Consider the following 19,301-nt stretch of genomic DNA (forward strand, 5'->3'; position numbering starts at 1 on the left):
GACAGTATAGAGAACTGTAATCATGCTGCTCTATCTGACAGTCTAGAGAACTATAATCATGCTGCTCTATCTGACAGTATAGAGAACTGTAATCATGCTGCTCTATCTGACAGTATAGAGAACTGTAATCATGCTGCTCTATCTGACAGTATAGAGAACTGTAATCATGCTGCTCTATCTGACAGTATAGAGAACTGTAATCATGCTGCTCTATCTGACAGTCTAGAGAACTGTAATCATGCTGCTCTATCTGACAGTATAGAGAACTGTAATCATGCTGCTCTATCTGACAGTCTAGAGAACTGTAATCATGCTGCTCTATCTGACAGTATAGAGAACTGTAATCATGCTGCTCTATCTGACAGTATAGAGAACTGTAATCATGCTGCTCTATCTGACAGGCTGGGTTTCTGTACAGCACTTTGTGACGTCAGCTGATGTAAGAAGGGCTTTATGAATAAATGTGATTGATCCCTCACATTGTATTTGTTGTTTGTTTTCAGCTGGGTTTGTACTAACGTCATAACACTGAGGGTGGGGTTTTTGGTTGAGGTTGTCTTGTAGGTGGAAACATTGTTTTGAAAGGTATGATTGACGCTCATGAATGGCAGTGGAAAAACGAGTCCAGCAAGTTAGAAACAAATTCCAAGTCTCATTTTCCGTCGTACAAAACCCCCTCTCTGCCCAGGAGTTGATCATCTTTAGTTCTCAGAAAGAGAGGTGAAGTTATTGGTGCGTACTTTCTCATCTGAGTATTCTACAAACCGCAGGTTCTAGCTGAAACAACGTCTCTGATATTCTCAGGTAGGAAGCAACTTTGGTGAATTTGACTGTCATGATTGCTTGTTCAAATTGTATACACATTTTTCTTCCTATTTCAAGACATTATTAGTCCTAGACCTAACTATGCAATTGAAAGCTCCATCTGTTATTAATAATGGGATGCTATAGGTATAAACCCATAGATGTAGGTTAGCTGTTGCCATCTGTTATTAATAATGGGATGCTACAGGTATAAACCCATAAGTGTAGGTGATTGCTTGACGGGATATTTTTAAAGCAGTGCAGAATTGTTGATGTAGCTTCACCAGGGCCAATCACGTTCACAATTTAGAGAGAGAGAGAAAGATGGAGAGAGAGAAAGATGGAGAGAGAGAGAGAGATGGAAAGATGGAGATGAAAGTGAGGTGTGGACGGCACAGGAGGGGAGAAAGAAACAGGTTGAACTCACTTCCACTTCACATTGTTAAGATAATTACCACACTGAATCAATGACTTTAAGATAATTACCAAACTGAATCAATGACTTTAAGATAACTACCATTTTGAATCAATGACTTTAAGATAATTACCACACTGAATCAATGACTTTAAGATAACTACCATTTTGAATCAATGACTTTAAGATAATTACCACACTGAATCAATGACTTTAAGATAACTACCATTTTGAATCAATGACTTTAAGATAATTACCACACTGAATCAATGACTTTAAGATAGCTACCATTTTGAATCAATGACTTTAAGATAATTACCACACTGTATCAATGACTTTAAGATAACTACCATTTTGAATCAATGACTTTAAGACAATTACCACACTGAATCAATGACTTTAAGATAACTACCACACTGAATCAATGACTTTAAGACAATTACCACACTGAGTCAATGACTTTAAGATAACTACCACACTGAATCAATGACTTTAAGATATCTACCACGCTGAATCAATGACTTTAAGACAATTACCACACTGAATCAATTACTTTAAGATATCTACCACGCTGAATCAATGAGTTTTGAGGCTGGTTTGGATTTACACCTTTAAAGGCCTTCTCTACACCTTCATAGGATGGGTCGTGCTTCACAAGCTGACAAGAACTGTTGGCTCGTCTGGTAATTACAAGGCTAGAAAGGGGGCTAACTTTTGTTGAAGGAATTGTGTGATCTTTTGCACTAGATAGGGCCACCGTTGTTTTGGTCAAAGTAAACAACCTTTTGGGAATGTCCAGTCCCGTCTTTGATAGTTTGATAATGTTGTAAAAATAAAAGATACATACTTGATTACTGGTAACCTTAGCAACACTTATTTTCTTTCTGGGCTCCTGAGTGGTTTAGGGCACTGTGTCTCAGTGGTTGAGGCATCACTACAGACACCCTGGTTCGAATCCTGGCTGGATCACAACCGGCCCGTGATTGGGAGTCCCACTTGTCCGGGTTTGGCCGGTGTGATGAAAGAAGGGCTTTATGAATAAATGTGATTGATCCCTCACTTTGTGTTTGTTGTTTGTTTTCAGCTGGGTTTGTACTAACGTCATAACACTGAGGGTGTGGTTAAGGTCAGGGTTAAGGTAGTCTAAGAGTCACTTTTTGATTTTGGTTAGTCGTTTTGCGGGTCTTGCAGGTGGAAACATTGTTTTGAAAGGTATGATTGACTCTCATGAATGGCAGTGGAAAAACGAGTCCAGCAAGTTAGAAAAAAATTCCAAGTCTCATTTTCCGTCATCGTACAAAACCCCGTCTGCCCAGGAGTTGATCATCTTTAGTTCTCAGAAAGAGAGGTGAAGTTATTGATGCATACTTTCTCATCTGAGTAGTCTACAAACCGCAGGTTCTAGCTGAAACAACGTCTCTGATATTCTCAGGTAGGAAGCAGCTTCGGTGAATTTGACTGTCATGATTGCTTGTTCAAATTGTATTTATATTTTTCTTCCTATTTCAAGACATTAGTAGTCGTAGACCTAAATATGCAATTGAAATCTCCATCTGTTATTAATGGGACACAATAGGTATAAACCCATAGATGTAGGCTAACTGTTGCCATCTGTTATTAATGGGATGCTACAGGTATAAACCCATAGATGTAGGTTAACTGTTGCCATCTGTTATTAATGGGATGCTACAGGTATAAACCCATAGATGTAGGTTAGCTGTTGCCATCTGTTATTAATGGGATGCTATAGGTATAAACCCATAAGTGTAGGTGATTACTTGACGGGATATTTTTAAAGCGGTGCAGAATTATTGATGTCGCTTCACCAGGGCCAATCCGATTCACAATTTAGAGAGAGAGAAAGATGGAGAGAGAGAGAGATGATGATGAAAGGGAGGTGTGGTCGGCCCAGGAGGGGAGAAAGAAACATGTTGGACTCACTTCCACTTCACATTGTTAAGATAATTACCACACTGAATCAATGAATTTAAGATAATTACCACACTGAATCAATGACTTTAAGATAATTACCATACTGAATCAATGACTTTAAGATAACTACCACGCTGAATCAATGACATTAAGATAATTACCACACTGAATCAATGACTTTAAGATCATTACCACACTGAATCAATGACTTTAAGATATCTACCACGCTGAATCAATGACTTTAAGATAATTTCCACACTGAATCAATGACTTTAAGATCATTACCACACTGAATCAATGACTTTAAGATAACTACCACACTGAATCAATGACTTTAAGATAATTACCACACTGAATCAATGACTTTAAGATATCTACCACACTGAATAAATGACTTTAAGATAACTACCACACTGAATCAATGACTTTAAGATTTTTTTTTTTAAAAGACACATACTTGATTACTGGTAACCTTAGAAACACTTATTTTTTTTCTGGGCTCCCGAGTGGCGCGGTGGTTTAGGGCACTGCGTCTCAGTGGTTGAGGCGTCACTACAGATACCCTGGTTCGAATCCTGGCTGGGTTCCGGTTTGGCCGGTGTAGGCCGTCATTGTAAATAATAATTTATTCATAACTGACTTGCCTAGTTAAATAAAGGTTTCATTAAAATAAACTGTATATAGGGAATAGGGTGCCTAAGCAGTGCACTATACTGTATATAGGGAATAGGGTGCCTAAGCAGTGCACTATACTGTATATATGGAATAGGGTGCCTACTATACTTGTAGAAGGTTAAATAAATGATAATAATGATAATAATAATAATAAGATTAACAATAATTACATTAATAATAATAAAAATAATAATAATGATAATAATGACGACGATAATAATGATAATAATAATAATAATAATAATAATGATGATGATGATAATAATGATAATGATAATAATGATAATAATAATAATAATGATAACGATTAGGATCATGATGATCATCATTATTATTAATATTATTATGATAATGATATTGATAATAATTAATAGTTATTATTAATAATAATTTTAATAATAATACTAATAATAATGATAATAATAATGATAATAATCACGATAATGATAATGATAACAATCATGATAATGATAATAATAATGATAATAATCATGATAATGTTAATACAAATGATAATAATCATGATAATGATAATAATAATAATGATAATAATAATGATAATAATAATGAAAATAATAATAATAATGATAATAATAATGATAATAACGATAATGATAATATTAATAATAGTGATGATAACAATAATAATGATAATGATGATGATAATATTGATAATAATATTAATAGTAATAATAGCAATAATAATAATGTTAACAATAATAATATAAATAATAATAATATTGTAATAACAATCATAATAATAACAGCGATAACATTAATAATGACAATAATAATAATAGCGATAATAATAATAATGATAACAGTAATATTAATAATAATAATGATAATGATAATAATGATGATAATAACAAGTATAATAGTAATAATAATAATACTATTAATAATAATACAGTAATCTACAGTGAAAGCAGAGCAGAGGGCTGAAGACATTGGAAGCAGGCTGACAAGACACCTACTGGTAAACACATAAGGGATACCGTTATTACAACTGGAAGTATTATGGGATTGCTTTTTGGAATATCAACTAACATTATATGATTTTGGAATATTGACTGATCTCTAATTAATGTTGGTCAATGACATCATCCTTCAACAGCTGTTAATGGAAGATCCAATGGGGTTCATTGATGATTGATGTTGTGTGTGTGTAATGACATCATCCTTCAACAGCTGTTAATGGAAGATCCAATGGGGTTCATTGATGATTGATGTTGTGTGTGTGTAATGACATCATCCTTCAACAGCTGTTAATGGAAGATCCAATGGGGTTCATTGATGATTGATGTTGTGTGTGTGTAATGACATCATCCTTCAACAGCTGTTAATGGAAGATCCAATGGGGTTCATTGATGATTGATGTTGTGTGTGTGTAATGACATCATCCTTCAACAGCTGTTAATGGAAGATCCAATGGGGTTCATTTATGATTGATGTTGTGTGTGTGCAATGACATCATCCTTCAACAGCTGTTAATGGAAGATCCAATGGGGTTCATTGATGATTGATGTTGTGTGTGTGTAATGACATCATCCTTCAACAGCTGTTAATGGAAGATCCAATGGGGTTCATTGATGATTGATGTTGTGTGTGTGTAATGACATCATCCTTCAACAGCTGTTAATGGAAGATCCAATGGGGTTCATTGATGATTGATGTTGTGTGTGTGTAATGACATCATCCTTCAACAGCTGTTAATGGAAGATCCAATGGGGTTCATTGATGATTGATGTTGTGTGTGTGTAATGACATCATCCTTCAACAGCTGTTAATGGAAGATCCAATGGGGTTCATTGATGATTGATGTTGTGTGGTTCACCTCTACAGAGACATAAAAGGACATGGATATGAAGCCTCTGATGATTCTCCTCCTGCTAGCAGGTAATACACTGTGTGTGTGTGTGTGTGTGTGTGTGTGTGTGTCTGTGTGTGTGTGTCTGTGTGTGTGTCTGTGTGTGTGTGTGTGTGTTCCTTAGTGGTTAACCTTTCATTGGGTTAAAACGTTCTATATCTCATGAGGGGATGCACAGCCTCATTCTACCATTACAGCCAAAAAAAATGTCTTTATCAGCCGAAATATGTTAATTTCATTCACCTGTAGTTGCAGCAAACTTGTTGTGTATTAAAGGTTTTAAAAAAAACTACAAAAGTTTGTAAATTTCCTATTTAAAATGTCAGAGTTAATGTTGTTACCACCACTCCTACAGCAGCTGCTATCACCAACATTCCTGCAGCAGCTGCTACCAACAACACTACTGCAGCAGCTGATACCACAACAACTCCTGCAGCAGCTGTCACCACCACCACTCCTGCAGCAGCTGTCACCACCACCACTCCTGCAGCAGCTGTCACCACCACTACTCCTGCAGCAGCTGTTACCACCACCACTCCTGCAGCAGCTGTTACCACCACCACTCCTGCAGCAGCTGTCACCACCACCACAACTGCAGCAGCTGCTACCACCACCACTCCTGCAGCAGTTGTCACCACCACCACTCCTGCAGCAGCTGTCACCACCACCACTCCCGCAGCAGCTGTCACCACCACCACCACCCCTGCAGCAGCTGCTAACACCACCACTCCTGCAGCAGCTGTTACCACCACCACTCCTGCAGCAGCTGTCACCACCACCACAACTGCAGCAGCTGCTACCACCACCACTCCTGCAGCAGCTGTCACCACCACCACCACCCCTGCAATAGCTGCTACCACCACCACTCCTGCAGCAGCTGTTACCACCACCACTCCTGCAGCAGCTGTCACCACCACTACTCCTGCAGCAGCTGTTACCACCACCACTCCTGCAGCAGCTGTTACCACCACCAGTCCTGCAGCAGCTGTCACCACCACCACAACTGCAGCAGCTGCTACCACCAACACTCCTGCAGCAGTTGTCACCACCACCACTCCTGCAGCAGCTGTCACCACCACCACTCCTGCAGCAGCTGTCACCACCACCACCACCCCTGCAGCAGCTGCTACCACCACCTCTCCTGCAGCAGCTGTTACCACCACAACTTCTGCAGCAGCTGTTACCACCACCACTCCTGCATCAGCTGTTACCACCACCACTCCTGCAGCAGCTGTCACCACCACCACACCTGCAGCAGCTGTCACCACCACCACTCCTGCAGCAGCTGTTACCACCACCACTCCTGCAGCAGCTGCTACCACCACTACTCCTGCAGCAGCTGCTACCACCACCACTCCTGCAGCAGCTGTTACCACCACCACTCCTGCAGCAGCTGTTACCACCACCACTCCTGCAGCAGCTGTTACCACCACCACTCCTGCAGCAGCTGTCACCACCACCACAACTGCAGCAGCTGCTACCACCACCACTCCTGCAGCAGTTGTCACCACCACCACCCCTGCAGCAGCTGTCACCACCACCACTCCTGCAGCAGCTGTCACCACCCCCACCACACCTGCAGCAGCTGCTACCACCACCACTCCTGCAGCAGCTGTCACCACAACCATTCCTGCAGCAGCTGTCACCATCACCACTCCTGCAGCAGCTGTTACCACCACCACTTCTGCAGCAGCTGTTACCACCACCACTCCTGCAGCAGCTGCTACCACCACTACTCCTGCAGCAGCTGCTACAACCACAACTCCTGCAGCAGCTGTCACCACCACCACTCCTGCAGCAGCTGTCACCACCACCACCACCCCTGCAGCAGCTGCTACCACCACCACTCCTGCAGCAGCTGTTACCACCACAACTTCTGCAGCAGCTGTTATCACCACCACTCCTGCAGCAGCTGTTGCCACCACCACTCCTGCAGCAGCTGTCACCACCACCACTCCTGCAGCAGCTGTCACCACCACCACTCCTGCAGCAGCTGTCACCACCACCACCCCTGCAGCAGCTGCTACCACCACCACTCCTGCAGCAGCTGTTACCACCACAACTTCTGCAGCAGCTGTTACCACCACCACTCCTGCAGCAGCTGTTACCACCACCACTCCTGCAGCAGCTGTCACCACCACCACTCCTGCAGCAGCTGTCACCACCACCACTCCTGCAGCAGCTGTTACCACCACCACTCCTGCAGCAGCTGTTACCACCACCACTCCTGCAGCAGCTGCTACCACCACTACTCCTGCAGCAGCTGCTACCACCACCACTCCTGCAGCAGATGTTACCACCACCACTCCTGCAGCAGCTGTTACCACCACCACTCCTGCAGCAGCTGTTACCACCACCACTCCTGCAGCAGCTGTCACCACCACCACAACTGCAGCAGCTGCTACCACCACCACTCCTGCAGCAGTTGTCACCACCACCACTCCTGCAGCAGCTGTCACCACCACCACTCCTGCAGCAGCTGTCACCACCACCACCACCCCTGCAGCAGCTGCTACCACCACCACTCCTGCAGCAGCTGTCACCACAACCACAACTGCAGCAGCTGCTACCACCACCACTTCTGCAGCAGCTGTTACCACCACAACTTCTGCAGCAGCTGTTACCACCACCACTCCTGCAGCAGCTGTTACCACCACCACTCCTGCAGCAGCTGTTACCACCACCACTCCTGCAGCAGCTGCTACAACCACTACTCCTGCAGCAGCTGCTACCACCACAACTCCTGCAGCAGCTGTTACCACCACCACTCCTGCAGCAGCTGTCACCACCACTACTCCTGCAGCAGCTGTCACCACCACCACTCCTGCAGCAGCTGTCACCACCACTACTCCTGTAGCAGCTGTCACCACCACCACTCCTGCAGCAGCTGTTACCACCACCACTCCTGCAGCAGCTGTTACCACCACCACTCCTGCAGCAGCTGTCACCACCACTACTCCTGCAGCAGCTGTCACCACCACCACTCCTGCAGCAGCTGTTACCACCACCACTCCTGCAGCAGCTGTCACCACCACCACACCTGCAGCGGCTGTCACCACCACTACTCCTGCAGCAGCTGTCACCACCACCACTCCTGCAGCAGCTGTCACCACCACCACTCCTGCAGCAGCTGTCACCACCACCACTCCTGCAGCAGCTGTTACCACCACCACTCCTGCAGCAGCTGTTACCACCACCACTCCTGCAGCAGCAGTCACCACCACCACTCCTGCAGCAGCTGTCACCACCACCACTCCTGCAGCAGCTGTCACCACCACCACTCCTGCAGCAGCTGTCACCACCACCTCTCCTGCATCAGCTGTCACCACCACCTCTCCTGCAGCAGCAGTCACCACCACCACTCCTGCAGCAGCCGTCACCACCACCACTCCTGCAGCAGCTGTCACCACCACCACTCCTGCAGCAGCTGTCACCTCCACCACTCCTGCAGCAGCTGTCACCACCACTGCCCCTCCATCTTCCAGTGAAGGAACCCTGGGTGTTCAGTTCAGTCTCAACCAGACGTTCAACTCAAATCTTTCCAACCCGTCCTCTTCAGAGTTCAAGACTCTGGCTGCCAAAGTGGAATCTAACGTAAGTATCAGGGCAATCCCATGCCAGCGTAGGTAGGAAATTATTTCTGGTAGCTCAGATTGATCTGGAAATTCTCACTCTGAAACTTCATTGGGAGGAAGGCTGTTTGACACGTGTTATTTTAGTATGACAAACCGTTTTGGGGGGAAAATCGTAGGGCAGCGGTCTAAGGCACTGCATCTCAGTGGTAGAGGCATCACTACAGACCCTGGTTCGATTCCAGGCTGTATCACAGTGGTCTAAGGCACTGCATCTCATTGCTAGAGGCGTCACTACAGTCCCTGTTTCGATTCCAGGCTGTATCGTAACTGGCCCTGATTGGGAGTCCCATAGGGCGGTGCACAATTGGCCCAGTGTCGTCCTGGTTAGGGTTTGGTTGGGGGGGGTAGGCCGTCAATGTAAATAAGAATTTGTTCTTAACTGACTTATCTAGTTAAATAAAGGTTTAATACATAAATGTAAGTATCCCTTTTAGACATGTACATTCCTCTTGTAAAACCCCTATCATCAGTGAGCCTGTACATTCCTCTTGTAAAACCCCTATCATCAGTGAACCTGTACAATCCTCCTGTAAACCCCTACCATCAGTGAGCCTGTACATGCCTCCTGTAAAACTCCTATCATCAGTGAGCCTGTACATGCCTCCTGTAAAACCCCTATCATCAGTGAGCCTGTACATGCCTCCTGTAAACCCCTGTCATCAGTGAGCCGTACATGCCTCCTGTAAACCCCTATCATCAGTGAGCCTGTACATGCCTCCTGTAAACCCCTGTCATCAGTGAGCCGTACATGCCTCCTGTAAACCCCTGTCATCAGTGAGCCGTACATGCCAAGTCGTAAAAAGGGTACTATTGAGAGGTCTATTTACTATGAAAGACAATTTAACCAAACCTTCTATTAATGCCGTCAAGGGCCCTGTTTTCATTGAACCTTTTATCATCCTATCTTTCAATGCAGGTGAACAAGGCTTATGCTGGGACGCCAGGCTTCAATCGTTCCATTGTCAACTCATTCAGGTAAGTGTATGAATTCTCATTACTGATTGACTAGGTTTCTGTTCTACCTTATGTTATTTTTACTACTACATTGATATTGATTACTGCATTGTTGGGTTTTAAGCTTGCAAGAAAAGGCATTTCACTGCACTTGGGCACATGACATTAAAACGTGAAAACTTTGACGATTCTGGTGATGATGATGATGATGATGATGATGATGATGATTTCTGAGGGTTGTCCATTTTCTCTCCTTCTCCTGAGTAGGAGTGGATCTGTAGTTACCGACATGACCCTCGTGTTCGACAAGCAGTCTTCGGTTCCCAGCTCAAGCAGCGCACAGGCAATTCTCACCACCAATTCCACCTCCCTGAACATTCTACCAGGCAGCATCAGGGTTGGTAAGTATTCATCTCCAGGGGCGGACTGGCCATCTGGCATTTCTGACAAATGCCCAGATGGGCTGGTCCATTTTCAGTCCAGTGGCCCTGTCTAACGTGTTTTTTTTGCAGTTGTTACCACCACAACTCCTGCAGCAGCTGTTACCACCACAACTCCTGCAGCAGCTGTTACCACCACCACTCCTGCAGCAGCTGTCACCACCACCACTGCTGCAGCAGCTGTCACCACCACCGCTCCTGCAGCAGCTGTCACCACAACCGCTCCTGCAGCAGCTGTAACCACCACTTCTGCAGCAGCTGTTACCACCACCACTCCTGCAGCAGCTGTCACCACCACCACTCCTGCAGCAGCTGTCACCACCACCACTCCTGCAGCAGCTGTCACCACCACCGCCCCTGCAGCAGCTGTCACCACCACCGCCCCTGCAGCAGCTGTCACCACCACCGCCACTGCAGCAGCTGTCACCACCACCGCTCCTGCAGCAGCTGTCACCACCACAGCTCCTGCAGCAGCTGTCACCACCACCACTCAAGCAGCAGCTGTCACCACCACCACTCCTGCAGCAGCTGTCACCACCACCACTGCTGCAGCAGCTGTCACCACCACCCCTCCTGCAGCAGCTGTCACCACCACCACTCCTGCAGCAGCTGTCACCACCACCACTCCTGCAGCAGCTGTCACCACCACCTCTCCTGCAGCAGCTGTTACAACCACCACTCCTGCAGCAGCTGTCACCACCACCACTCCTGCAGCAGCTGTCACCACCACCACTCCTGCAGCAGCTCTCACCACCACCACTCCTGCAGCAGCTGTTACAACCACCACTCCTGCAGCAGCTGTCACAACCACCACTCCTGCAGCAGCTGTCACCACCACCACCACTCCTGCAGCAGCTGTTACAACCACCACTCCTGCAGCAGCTGTTACAACCACCACTCATGCAGCAGCTGTCACCACCACCACTCCTGCAGCAGCTGTCACCACCACCACTCCTGCAGCAGCTGTCACCACCACTACTCCTGCAGCAGCTGTCACCACCACCACTCAAGCAGCAGCTGTCACCACCACCACTCCTGCAGCAGCTGTCACCACCACCACTTCTGCAGCAGCTGTCACCACCACCACTACTGCAGCAGCTGTCACCACCACCACTCCTGCAGCAGCTGTCACCACCACCACTCCTGCAGCAGCTGTCACCACCACCTCTCCTGCAGCAGCTGTTACAACCACCACTCCTGCAGCAGCTGTCACCACCACCACTCCTGCAGCAGCTGTCACCACCACCACTCCTGCAGCAGCTCTCATCACCACCTCTCCTGCAACAGCTGTTACAACCACCACTCCTGCAGCAGCTGTCACCACCACCACTCCTGCAGCAGCTGTCACAACCACCACTCCTGCAGCAGCTGTCACCACCACCACTCCTGCAGCAGCTGTTACAACCACCACTCCTGCAGCAGCTGTTACAACCACCACTCATGCAGCAGCTGTCACCACCACCACTCCTGCAGCAGCTGTCACCACCACCACTCCTGCAGCAGCTGTCACCACCACTACTCCTGCAGCAGCTGTCACCACCACCACTCCTGCAGCAGCTGTTACCACCACCACTCATGCAGCAGCTGTCACCACCACCACTCCTGCAGCAGCTGTCACCACCACCACTCCTGCAGCAGCTGTCACCACCACTACTCCTGCAGCATCTGTCACCACCACTACTCCTGCAGCAGCTGTCACCACCACCACTCCTGCAGCAGCTGTCACCACCACCACTCCTGCATCAGCTGTCACCACCACCACTCCAGCAGCAGCTGTCACCACCACCACTCCTGCAGCAGCTGTCACCACCACCACTCCTGCAGCAGCTGTCACCACCACCACTCCTGCAGCAGCTGTCACCACCACCACTCCTGCAGCAGCTGTCACCACCACTACTCCTGCAGCAGCTGTTAGCACCACCACTCATGCAGCAGCTGTCACCACCACCACTCCTGCAGCAGCTGTCACCACCACCACTCCTGCAGCAGCTGTCACCACCACTACTCCTGCAGCAGCTGTCACCACCACCACTCCTGCAGCAGCTGTCACCACCACCACTCCGTCAGCAGCTGTTACAACCACCACTCCTGCAGCAGCTGTCACAACCACCACTACTGCAGCAGCTGTTACCACCACCACTCATGCAGCAGCTGTCACCACCACCACTCCTGCAGCAGCTGTCACCACCACCACTCCTGCAGCAGCTGTCACCACCACCACTCCTGCATCAGCTGTCACCACCACCACTCCAGCAGCAGCTGTCACCACCACCACTCCTGCAGCAGCTGTCACCACCACCACTCCTGCAGCAGCTGTCACCACCACCACTCCTGCAGCAGCTGTCACCACCACCACTCCTGCAGCAGCTGTCACAACCACTACTCCTGCAGCAGCTGTCACCACCACTACTCCTGCAGCAGCTGTTAGCACCACCACTCCTGCAGCAGCTGTCACAACCACTACTCCTGCAGCAGCTGTCACCACCACTACTCCTGCAGCAGCTGTTAGCACCACCACTCATGCAGCAGCTGTCACCACCACCACTCCTGCAGCAGCTGTCACCACCACCACTCCTGCAGCAGCTGTCACCACCACTACTCCTGCAGCAGCTGTCACCACCACCACTCCTGCAGCAGCGGTCACCACCACCACTCCGTCAGCAGCTGTTACAACCACCACTCCTGCAGCAGCTGTCACAACCACCACTCCTGCAGCAGCTGTTACCACCACCACTCATGCAGCAGCTGTCACCACCACCACCGCTGCAGCAGCTGTCACCACCACCACTCCAGCAGCAGCTGTCACCACCACAACTCCTGCAGCAGCTGTTACCACCACCACCGCTGCAGCAGCTGTCACCACCACCACTCCTGCAGCAGCTGTCACCACCACCACTCCTGCAGCAGCTGTTACCACCACCACCGCTGCAGCAGCTGTCACCACCACCACTCCTGCAGCAGCTGTCACCACCACTGCTGCTGTCGCATCAACTGACCCTCCATCTTCTAGTGAAGGAATCATGAGTCTTCAGTTCAGTCTCAACCAGACGTTCAACTCAGATCTTTCCAACCCGTCCTCTTCAGCATTCAAGACTCTGTCTACCAAAGTGGTCTCTGGGGTAAGTATCAGGGCAATCCCATGCCAGCGTAGGTGGAAAACATTTCTGGTAGCTCAGATTGATCTGGAAATTCTCACTCTGAAACTTCATTGGGAGGAAGGCTGTTTGACACGTGTTATTTTAGTATGACAAACCGTTTTGGGGGGAAATCGTAGGGCAGCGGTCTAAGGCACTGCATCTCAGTGATAGAGGCATCACTACAGACCCTGGTTCGATTCCAGGCTGTATCACAGCGGTCTAAGGCACTGCATCTCAGTGATAGAGGCATCACTACAGACCCTGGTTCGATTCCAGGCTGTATCACAGCGGTCTAAGGCACTTCATCTCAGTGATAGAGGCATCACTACAGACCCTGGTTCGATTCCAGGCTGTATCACAGCGGTCTAAGGCACTGCATCTCAGTGATAGAGGCATCACTACAGACCCTGGTTCGATTCCAGGCTGTTTCACAGTGGTCTAAGGCACTTCATCTCAGTGCTAGAGGCTTCACTACAGACCCTGGTTCGATTCCAGGCAGTTTCACAGTGGTCTAAGGCACTGCATCTCAGTGCTAGAGGCTTCACTGCAGACCCTGGTTCGATTCCAGGCTGTATCACAGTGGTCTAAGGCGCTGCATCTCAGTGCTAGAGGCTTCACTACAGACCCTGGTTCGATTCCAGGCTGTATCACAACTGGCCCTGATTGGGAGTCCCATAGGGTGGTGCACAATTGGCCCAGCGTCGTCCTGGTTATGGTTTGGCCGGGGGGGTAGGCCGTCAATGTAAATAAGAGTTTGTTCTTAACTGACTTGCCTAGTTAAATAAAGGTTTAATAAATAAATGTAATTGTCCCTTTTAGACCTGTACATGCCTCCTGTAAAACCCCTATCATCAGTGAGCCTGTACATGCCTCCTGTAAACCCCCTATCATCAGTGAGCCTGTACATGCCTCCTGTAAACCCCTATCATCAGTGAGCCTGTACAATCCTCCTGTAAAACCCTATCATCATTGAGCAGTACATTCCTCCTGTAAACCCCTATCATCAGTGAGCCTGTACATTCCTCCTGTAAACCCCTATCATCAGTGAGCCGTACATGCCTCCTGTAAACCCCTGTCATCAGTGAGCCGTACATGCCTCCTGTAAACCCCTATCATCAGTGAGCCTGTACATGCCTCCTGTAAACCCCTGTCATCATTGAGCAGTACATTCCTCCTGTAAACCCCTATCATCAGTGAGCCTGTACATTCCTCCTGTAAACCCCTATCATCAGTGAGCCTGTACATGCCTCCTGTAAACCCCTATCATCAGTGAGCCTGTACATGCCTCCTGTAAACCCCTATCATCAGTGAGCCTGTACATTCCTCCTGTAAACCCCTATCATCAGTGAGCCTGTACATTCCTCCTGTAAACCCCTATCATCAGTGAGCCTGTACATGCCAAGTCAAAAAGGATTCTATTGAGAGGTCTATTTACTATGAAAGACAATTAAACCAAAGCTTCTATTAATGCCGTCAAGGGCCCTGTTTTCATTGAATCGTTGATCATCCTATCTTTCAACGCAGGTGAACAATGTTTTTGCTGGGACCCCAGGCTTCCGTCGTTCCATTGTCAACTCATTCAGGTAAGTGTATGAATTCTCATTACTGATTGACTAGGTTTCTGTTCTACCTTATGTTATTTTTACTACTACATTGATATTGATTACTGCATTGTTGGGTTTAAAGCTTGCTAGAAAAGGCATTTCAATGCACTTGGGCACATGACATTAAAACTTGAAAACTTTGACGATTCTGGTGATGATGATGATGATGATGATGATGATGATGATGATGATTTCTGAGGGTTGTCCATTTTCTCTCCTTCTCCTGAGTAGGAGTGGATCTGTAGTTACCGACATGACCCTCGTGTTCGACAAGCAGTCTTCGGTTCCCAGCTCAAGCAGTGCACAGGCAATTCTCACCAACAATTCCACCTCCCTGAACATTCTACCAGGCAGCATCAGTGCTGGTAAGTATTCATCTCCAGGCGCGGACTGGCCATCTGGCATTTTGGGCAAATGCCCAGATGGGCGGGTCCATTTTCAGTCCAGTGGGTCTGTCTAATGTGTTTTTCTGGGGGGTAAAAATTATAATTATCTGGCTAATAATTTGGGGAATAATGAGCCAATATGTTAAAAACGCCAGGGCCAATTTCTGATCCCACTCCGCCCCTGTTTCACTGTAACCATACACATCTATAAGAGCAAAGTCAACATTTGAACAGAAACATGAAAAGACAATCCGCTTTTGTATTTTACTGAACAATACCTCTGTTTTTCCTACTTTTTCAGGGTCATCAACCACATCAGGAAGTGCTCCGCAACCCACTGCCTTCGCTCTGGCTGCCTTGCCTCTCAGTTTGGCTCTGTCAATGGTACAGCTGCTGGCTAGCTAATAGCCTGGGGCATAGCTGCTGTGGCTCTGCTAGCTGCTAGGCTAGCTAATAGCCTTGGGCATAGCTGCTGTGGCTCTGCTAGCTGCTGGCTAACCAATAGCCTGGGACATAAAGGCTGTGGCATTGGTTTAACCTATCAATGGTTTCCCAGCTCTCATAGATACAGCCTTAAAGCTAGAATCCTTAGTTGCTACACCCATTTTTTGACTTATAAAGTAATTATATCTACCCATTGATTCTAGAAGAATATAACATATGAATGCCTCATGAGTTCAGCTCAACTGTTGTACCCCATCAGAACCCAAAATAAAAGCTTGTTTTACTCCAATGTTTCTAAACAATGCAAACAAACACTGTATAGCTTTACAACATTATTAAAACTATAATTCTGATATCATGGATGGTCAGTCCTTGCAACCATAGCTCTGTCTATGAATTTGAGAGTGGTCACATTTGTATTGCCAAAAACAGAGAGCAGGTGTGAATTTGTTATTGTTTCAGTTAAGGATTCTAGCTTTAAGATGAATTACCTGCTTAAGCATGAGAGTACACAACACATTTTAACTGTGTTATTTGGCAAAATTATATATGTATTTTAGGTACATTCCCCTACATTCATACACAAACAAAAACAAAACTAAATGTACTTTTTGATGTCATGTATGATATTTGTGAAATACTTTAAGAATTCTTATAGTTTTTGTTCATTAATATTTATATTTATAGTATTATTAATAAAGGGATATTTTGTTTGTTTTTTTACAGATTTATTTTTTTTACACACCAATACTAACATGTGAAAAGTTTAAATGCATATACCTTGGGCTATATTCCATCTGTTCTACTGCTAAATGACATCCGAATAGCCGGTTGTTTTGACGGTGTCGTAGGTGGAACTGCATTAGAGCTGTCAATTTGGGGTGAGGCGGCAGGTAGCCTAGTGGTTAGAGCGTTGGACTAGTTAACCGAAAGGTTGCTAGATTGAATCCCCGAGCTGACAAGGTAAAACTCTGTCGTTCTGCCGCTGAACAAGGCAGTTAACCCAACTGTTCCTAGACCGTCATTGAAAAATGGAATTTGTTCTTAACTGACTTGCCTAGTTAAATAAAAATAAATAAATCCACAATCGGTTCCCAGGAATATACCTAAAGCGGACATTGGCTGCAGGAAGACGCATTAACAGAAATCCCATAAAGCCTTGTTGGAACACTGGAATGTGAGATGTAATCAACACCTCGATTAGGTTGATAATGATAATCATTATAATGATTTTACAAAATTGAGCGTGAAATATTTTCTAAATATCCTACACACTTTCCTCGTTGTGAACTTGTAACGTGAGTAGGGCCGGTGTACTTTTCGTGACAAGAACTGCTGCTTACCGATTTGACAGCTGATTTGGATCAGTTACACCTCTGACATGTTATTTATTTATTAATGTTACCTTTATTTAACCAGGTAGGCTAGTTGAGAACAAGTTGCCAAACACTAGCTGTCGGCTATCGCTGGGAAACAGCTGATTTGATGGAAACTAGGCCCTTATCTTTCAAGTTTCAAGTTATTATAATTATAATTATTATTACTACTATTATTGTTACTATTATTTCAAGTTACTATTATTATTATTATTATTACTATTATTATTTCAAATTACTATTATTTAACACTTATAGGCTCAATTGTACAATTAAAAACATTTTTTTAAATGTTTAATTTGATCATAGTTCCCTCTTTAATTATTAACTATATTTAAAATGAAATTCACCAGGACTGGCATGATATTTACTTTGAGTTATTTTGGGCATATCACCAAAAATGTGGACCACTACAATGTTTTAAAACTGTTGTAGAGCCTCGCCTGGTTTGTACTTGTCTTGTTATTATTAAATCTAATATATTATGTAAAACTCAAGAATATAGATATGACATTTCTTTCATTAGTGTTGGAATATAATGACATGTCAAAATCATTCTAGGGGTAAATCTCAATAGTGTGGTCTAATATCCTTCTAGGGGTATATCACAATAGTGTTGTCTAATATCCTACTAGAGGTACATCTCAATAGTCTAGTTTTCTTTCCTCATTGCGGTGCATCTCAATAGTCGAACTAGACTGCCAAATTAAAGTGCTTACTAGCAGTTCCACCTGACCCAAATCTAGTGGCAGCATTAGAAAGACAGACGACATACTGGTGAGAATCTACACTACACGAGAGACTATTGACACTCACCCCTGGACTACACTAGAGACTATTGACACTCACCCCTGGACTACACTAGAGACTATTGAGACTCACCTATAGACTACGCTAGAGAATATTGAGACTCACCCCTAGACTAAACCAGACTATTGAGACTCACCCCTAGACTAAACCAGAGAATATTGAGACTCACCCCTAGACTAAACTAGAGACTATTGAGACTCACCCCTAGACTACACAAGAGACTATTGAGACTCACCCCTAGACTAAACTAGAGAATACTGAGACTCACCCCTAGACTCCATGAGAGACTATTGAGACACACCCCTAGACTACATTAGAGACTATTGAGACACACCCCTAGACTACATTAGAGACTATTGACACTCACCCCTAGACTACACTAGAGACTATAGAGATTAACCCCTAGACTACACTAGAGACTATAGAGATTAACCCCTAGACTACACTAGAGACTATAGAGACTCACCCCAAGGCTACACTAGAGACTATTGAGACGCAATAGTTAACCGGAGCTGTACAAACATCGTGTGACTCGGGTCCCGTGTGGCTCAGTTGGTAGAGCATGTCGTTTGCAATGCCAGGGTTGTTGGTTCGATTCCCACGGGGGACCAGTGCAATTTTTTTTTTTTAAATGTATGAAATGTATGAATTCACTACTGTAAGTCGCTCTGGATAAGAGCGTCTGCTAAATGACTAAAATGTAAAATGTAAATGTAATACTATTGAGACTCACCCCTAGACAACACTAGAGACTATTGAGACTGATACGATAATTATCTAATGAAGGTAAATGAATCAATAATCCATTATGAATTAGTA

At 45.7% G+C, this 19,301-nt stretch overlaps 2 protein-coding genes and 2 long non-coding RNA genes across 5 annotated transcripts; all 4 read left to right on the forward strand.

Moving 5' to 3' along the window:
- Positions 1–2,229: 2,229 nt before the first annotated feature.
- LOC115184285 (uncharacterized) lies at positions 2,230–6,810 on the forward strand. Of its 2 annotated transcripts, none has more exons than XR_003874260.1 (3): positions 2,230–2,651; positions 5,672–5,725; positions 6,706–6,810. It is a non-coding gene; the product is annotated as an uncharacterized LOC115184285 (long non-coding RNA). The 2 variants fall into 2 exon arrangements; XR_003874259.1 differs by lacking the exon at positions 6,706–6,810 and adding an exon at positions 6,052–6,120.
- LOC115184284 (uncharacterized) lies at positions 2,659–3,080 on the forward strand. Its single transcript, XR_003874258.1, has 2 exons — positions 2,659–2,911; positions 2,970–3,080. It is a non-coding gene; the product is annotated as an uncharacterized LOC115184284 (long non-coding RNA).
- Positions 6,811–9,043: 2,233 nt separating the features above from the next.
- On the forward strand, positions 9,044–13,720 carry LOC115184275 (cell wall protein DAN4; the record flags this gene model as incomplete). Its single annotated transcript, XM_029745318.1, has 6 exons — position 9,044; positions 9,091–9,290; positions 10,248–10,306; positions 10,553–10,686; positions 10,798–10,885; positions 13,684–13,720. Coding segments are annotated over 6 exons (519 nt in total), but the record flags the coding sequence as incomplete, so codon positions are not given.
- Positions 13,580–17,013, forward strand: LOC115184281 (uncharacterized). The gene is made up of 4 exons (XM_029745320.1): positions 13,580–13,844; positions 15,387–15,445; positions 15,698–15,831; positions 16,154–17,013. Exons 1-4 carry the CDS (start codon positions 13,746–13,748, stop codon positions 16,255–16,257), a joined length of 396 nt encoding a protein of 131 aa, XP_029601180.1. The 5' UTR covers positions 13,580–13,745; the 3' UTR covers positions 16,258–17,013.
- The last annotated feature ends 2,288 nt before the right edge of the window (positions 17,014–19,301 follow it).

Source organism: Salmo trutta, unplaced genomic scaffold (genome assembly GCF_901001165.1).
Source record: "Salmo trutta unplaced genomic scaffold, fSalTru1.1, whole genome shotgun sequence".
NCBI classification, from domain to species: Eukaryota; Metazoa; Chordata; class Actinopteri; order Salmoniformes; family Salmonidae; genus Salmo; species Salmo trutta.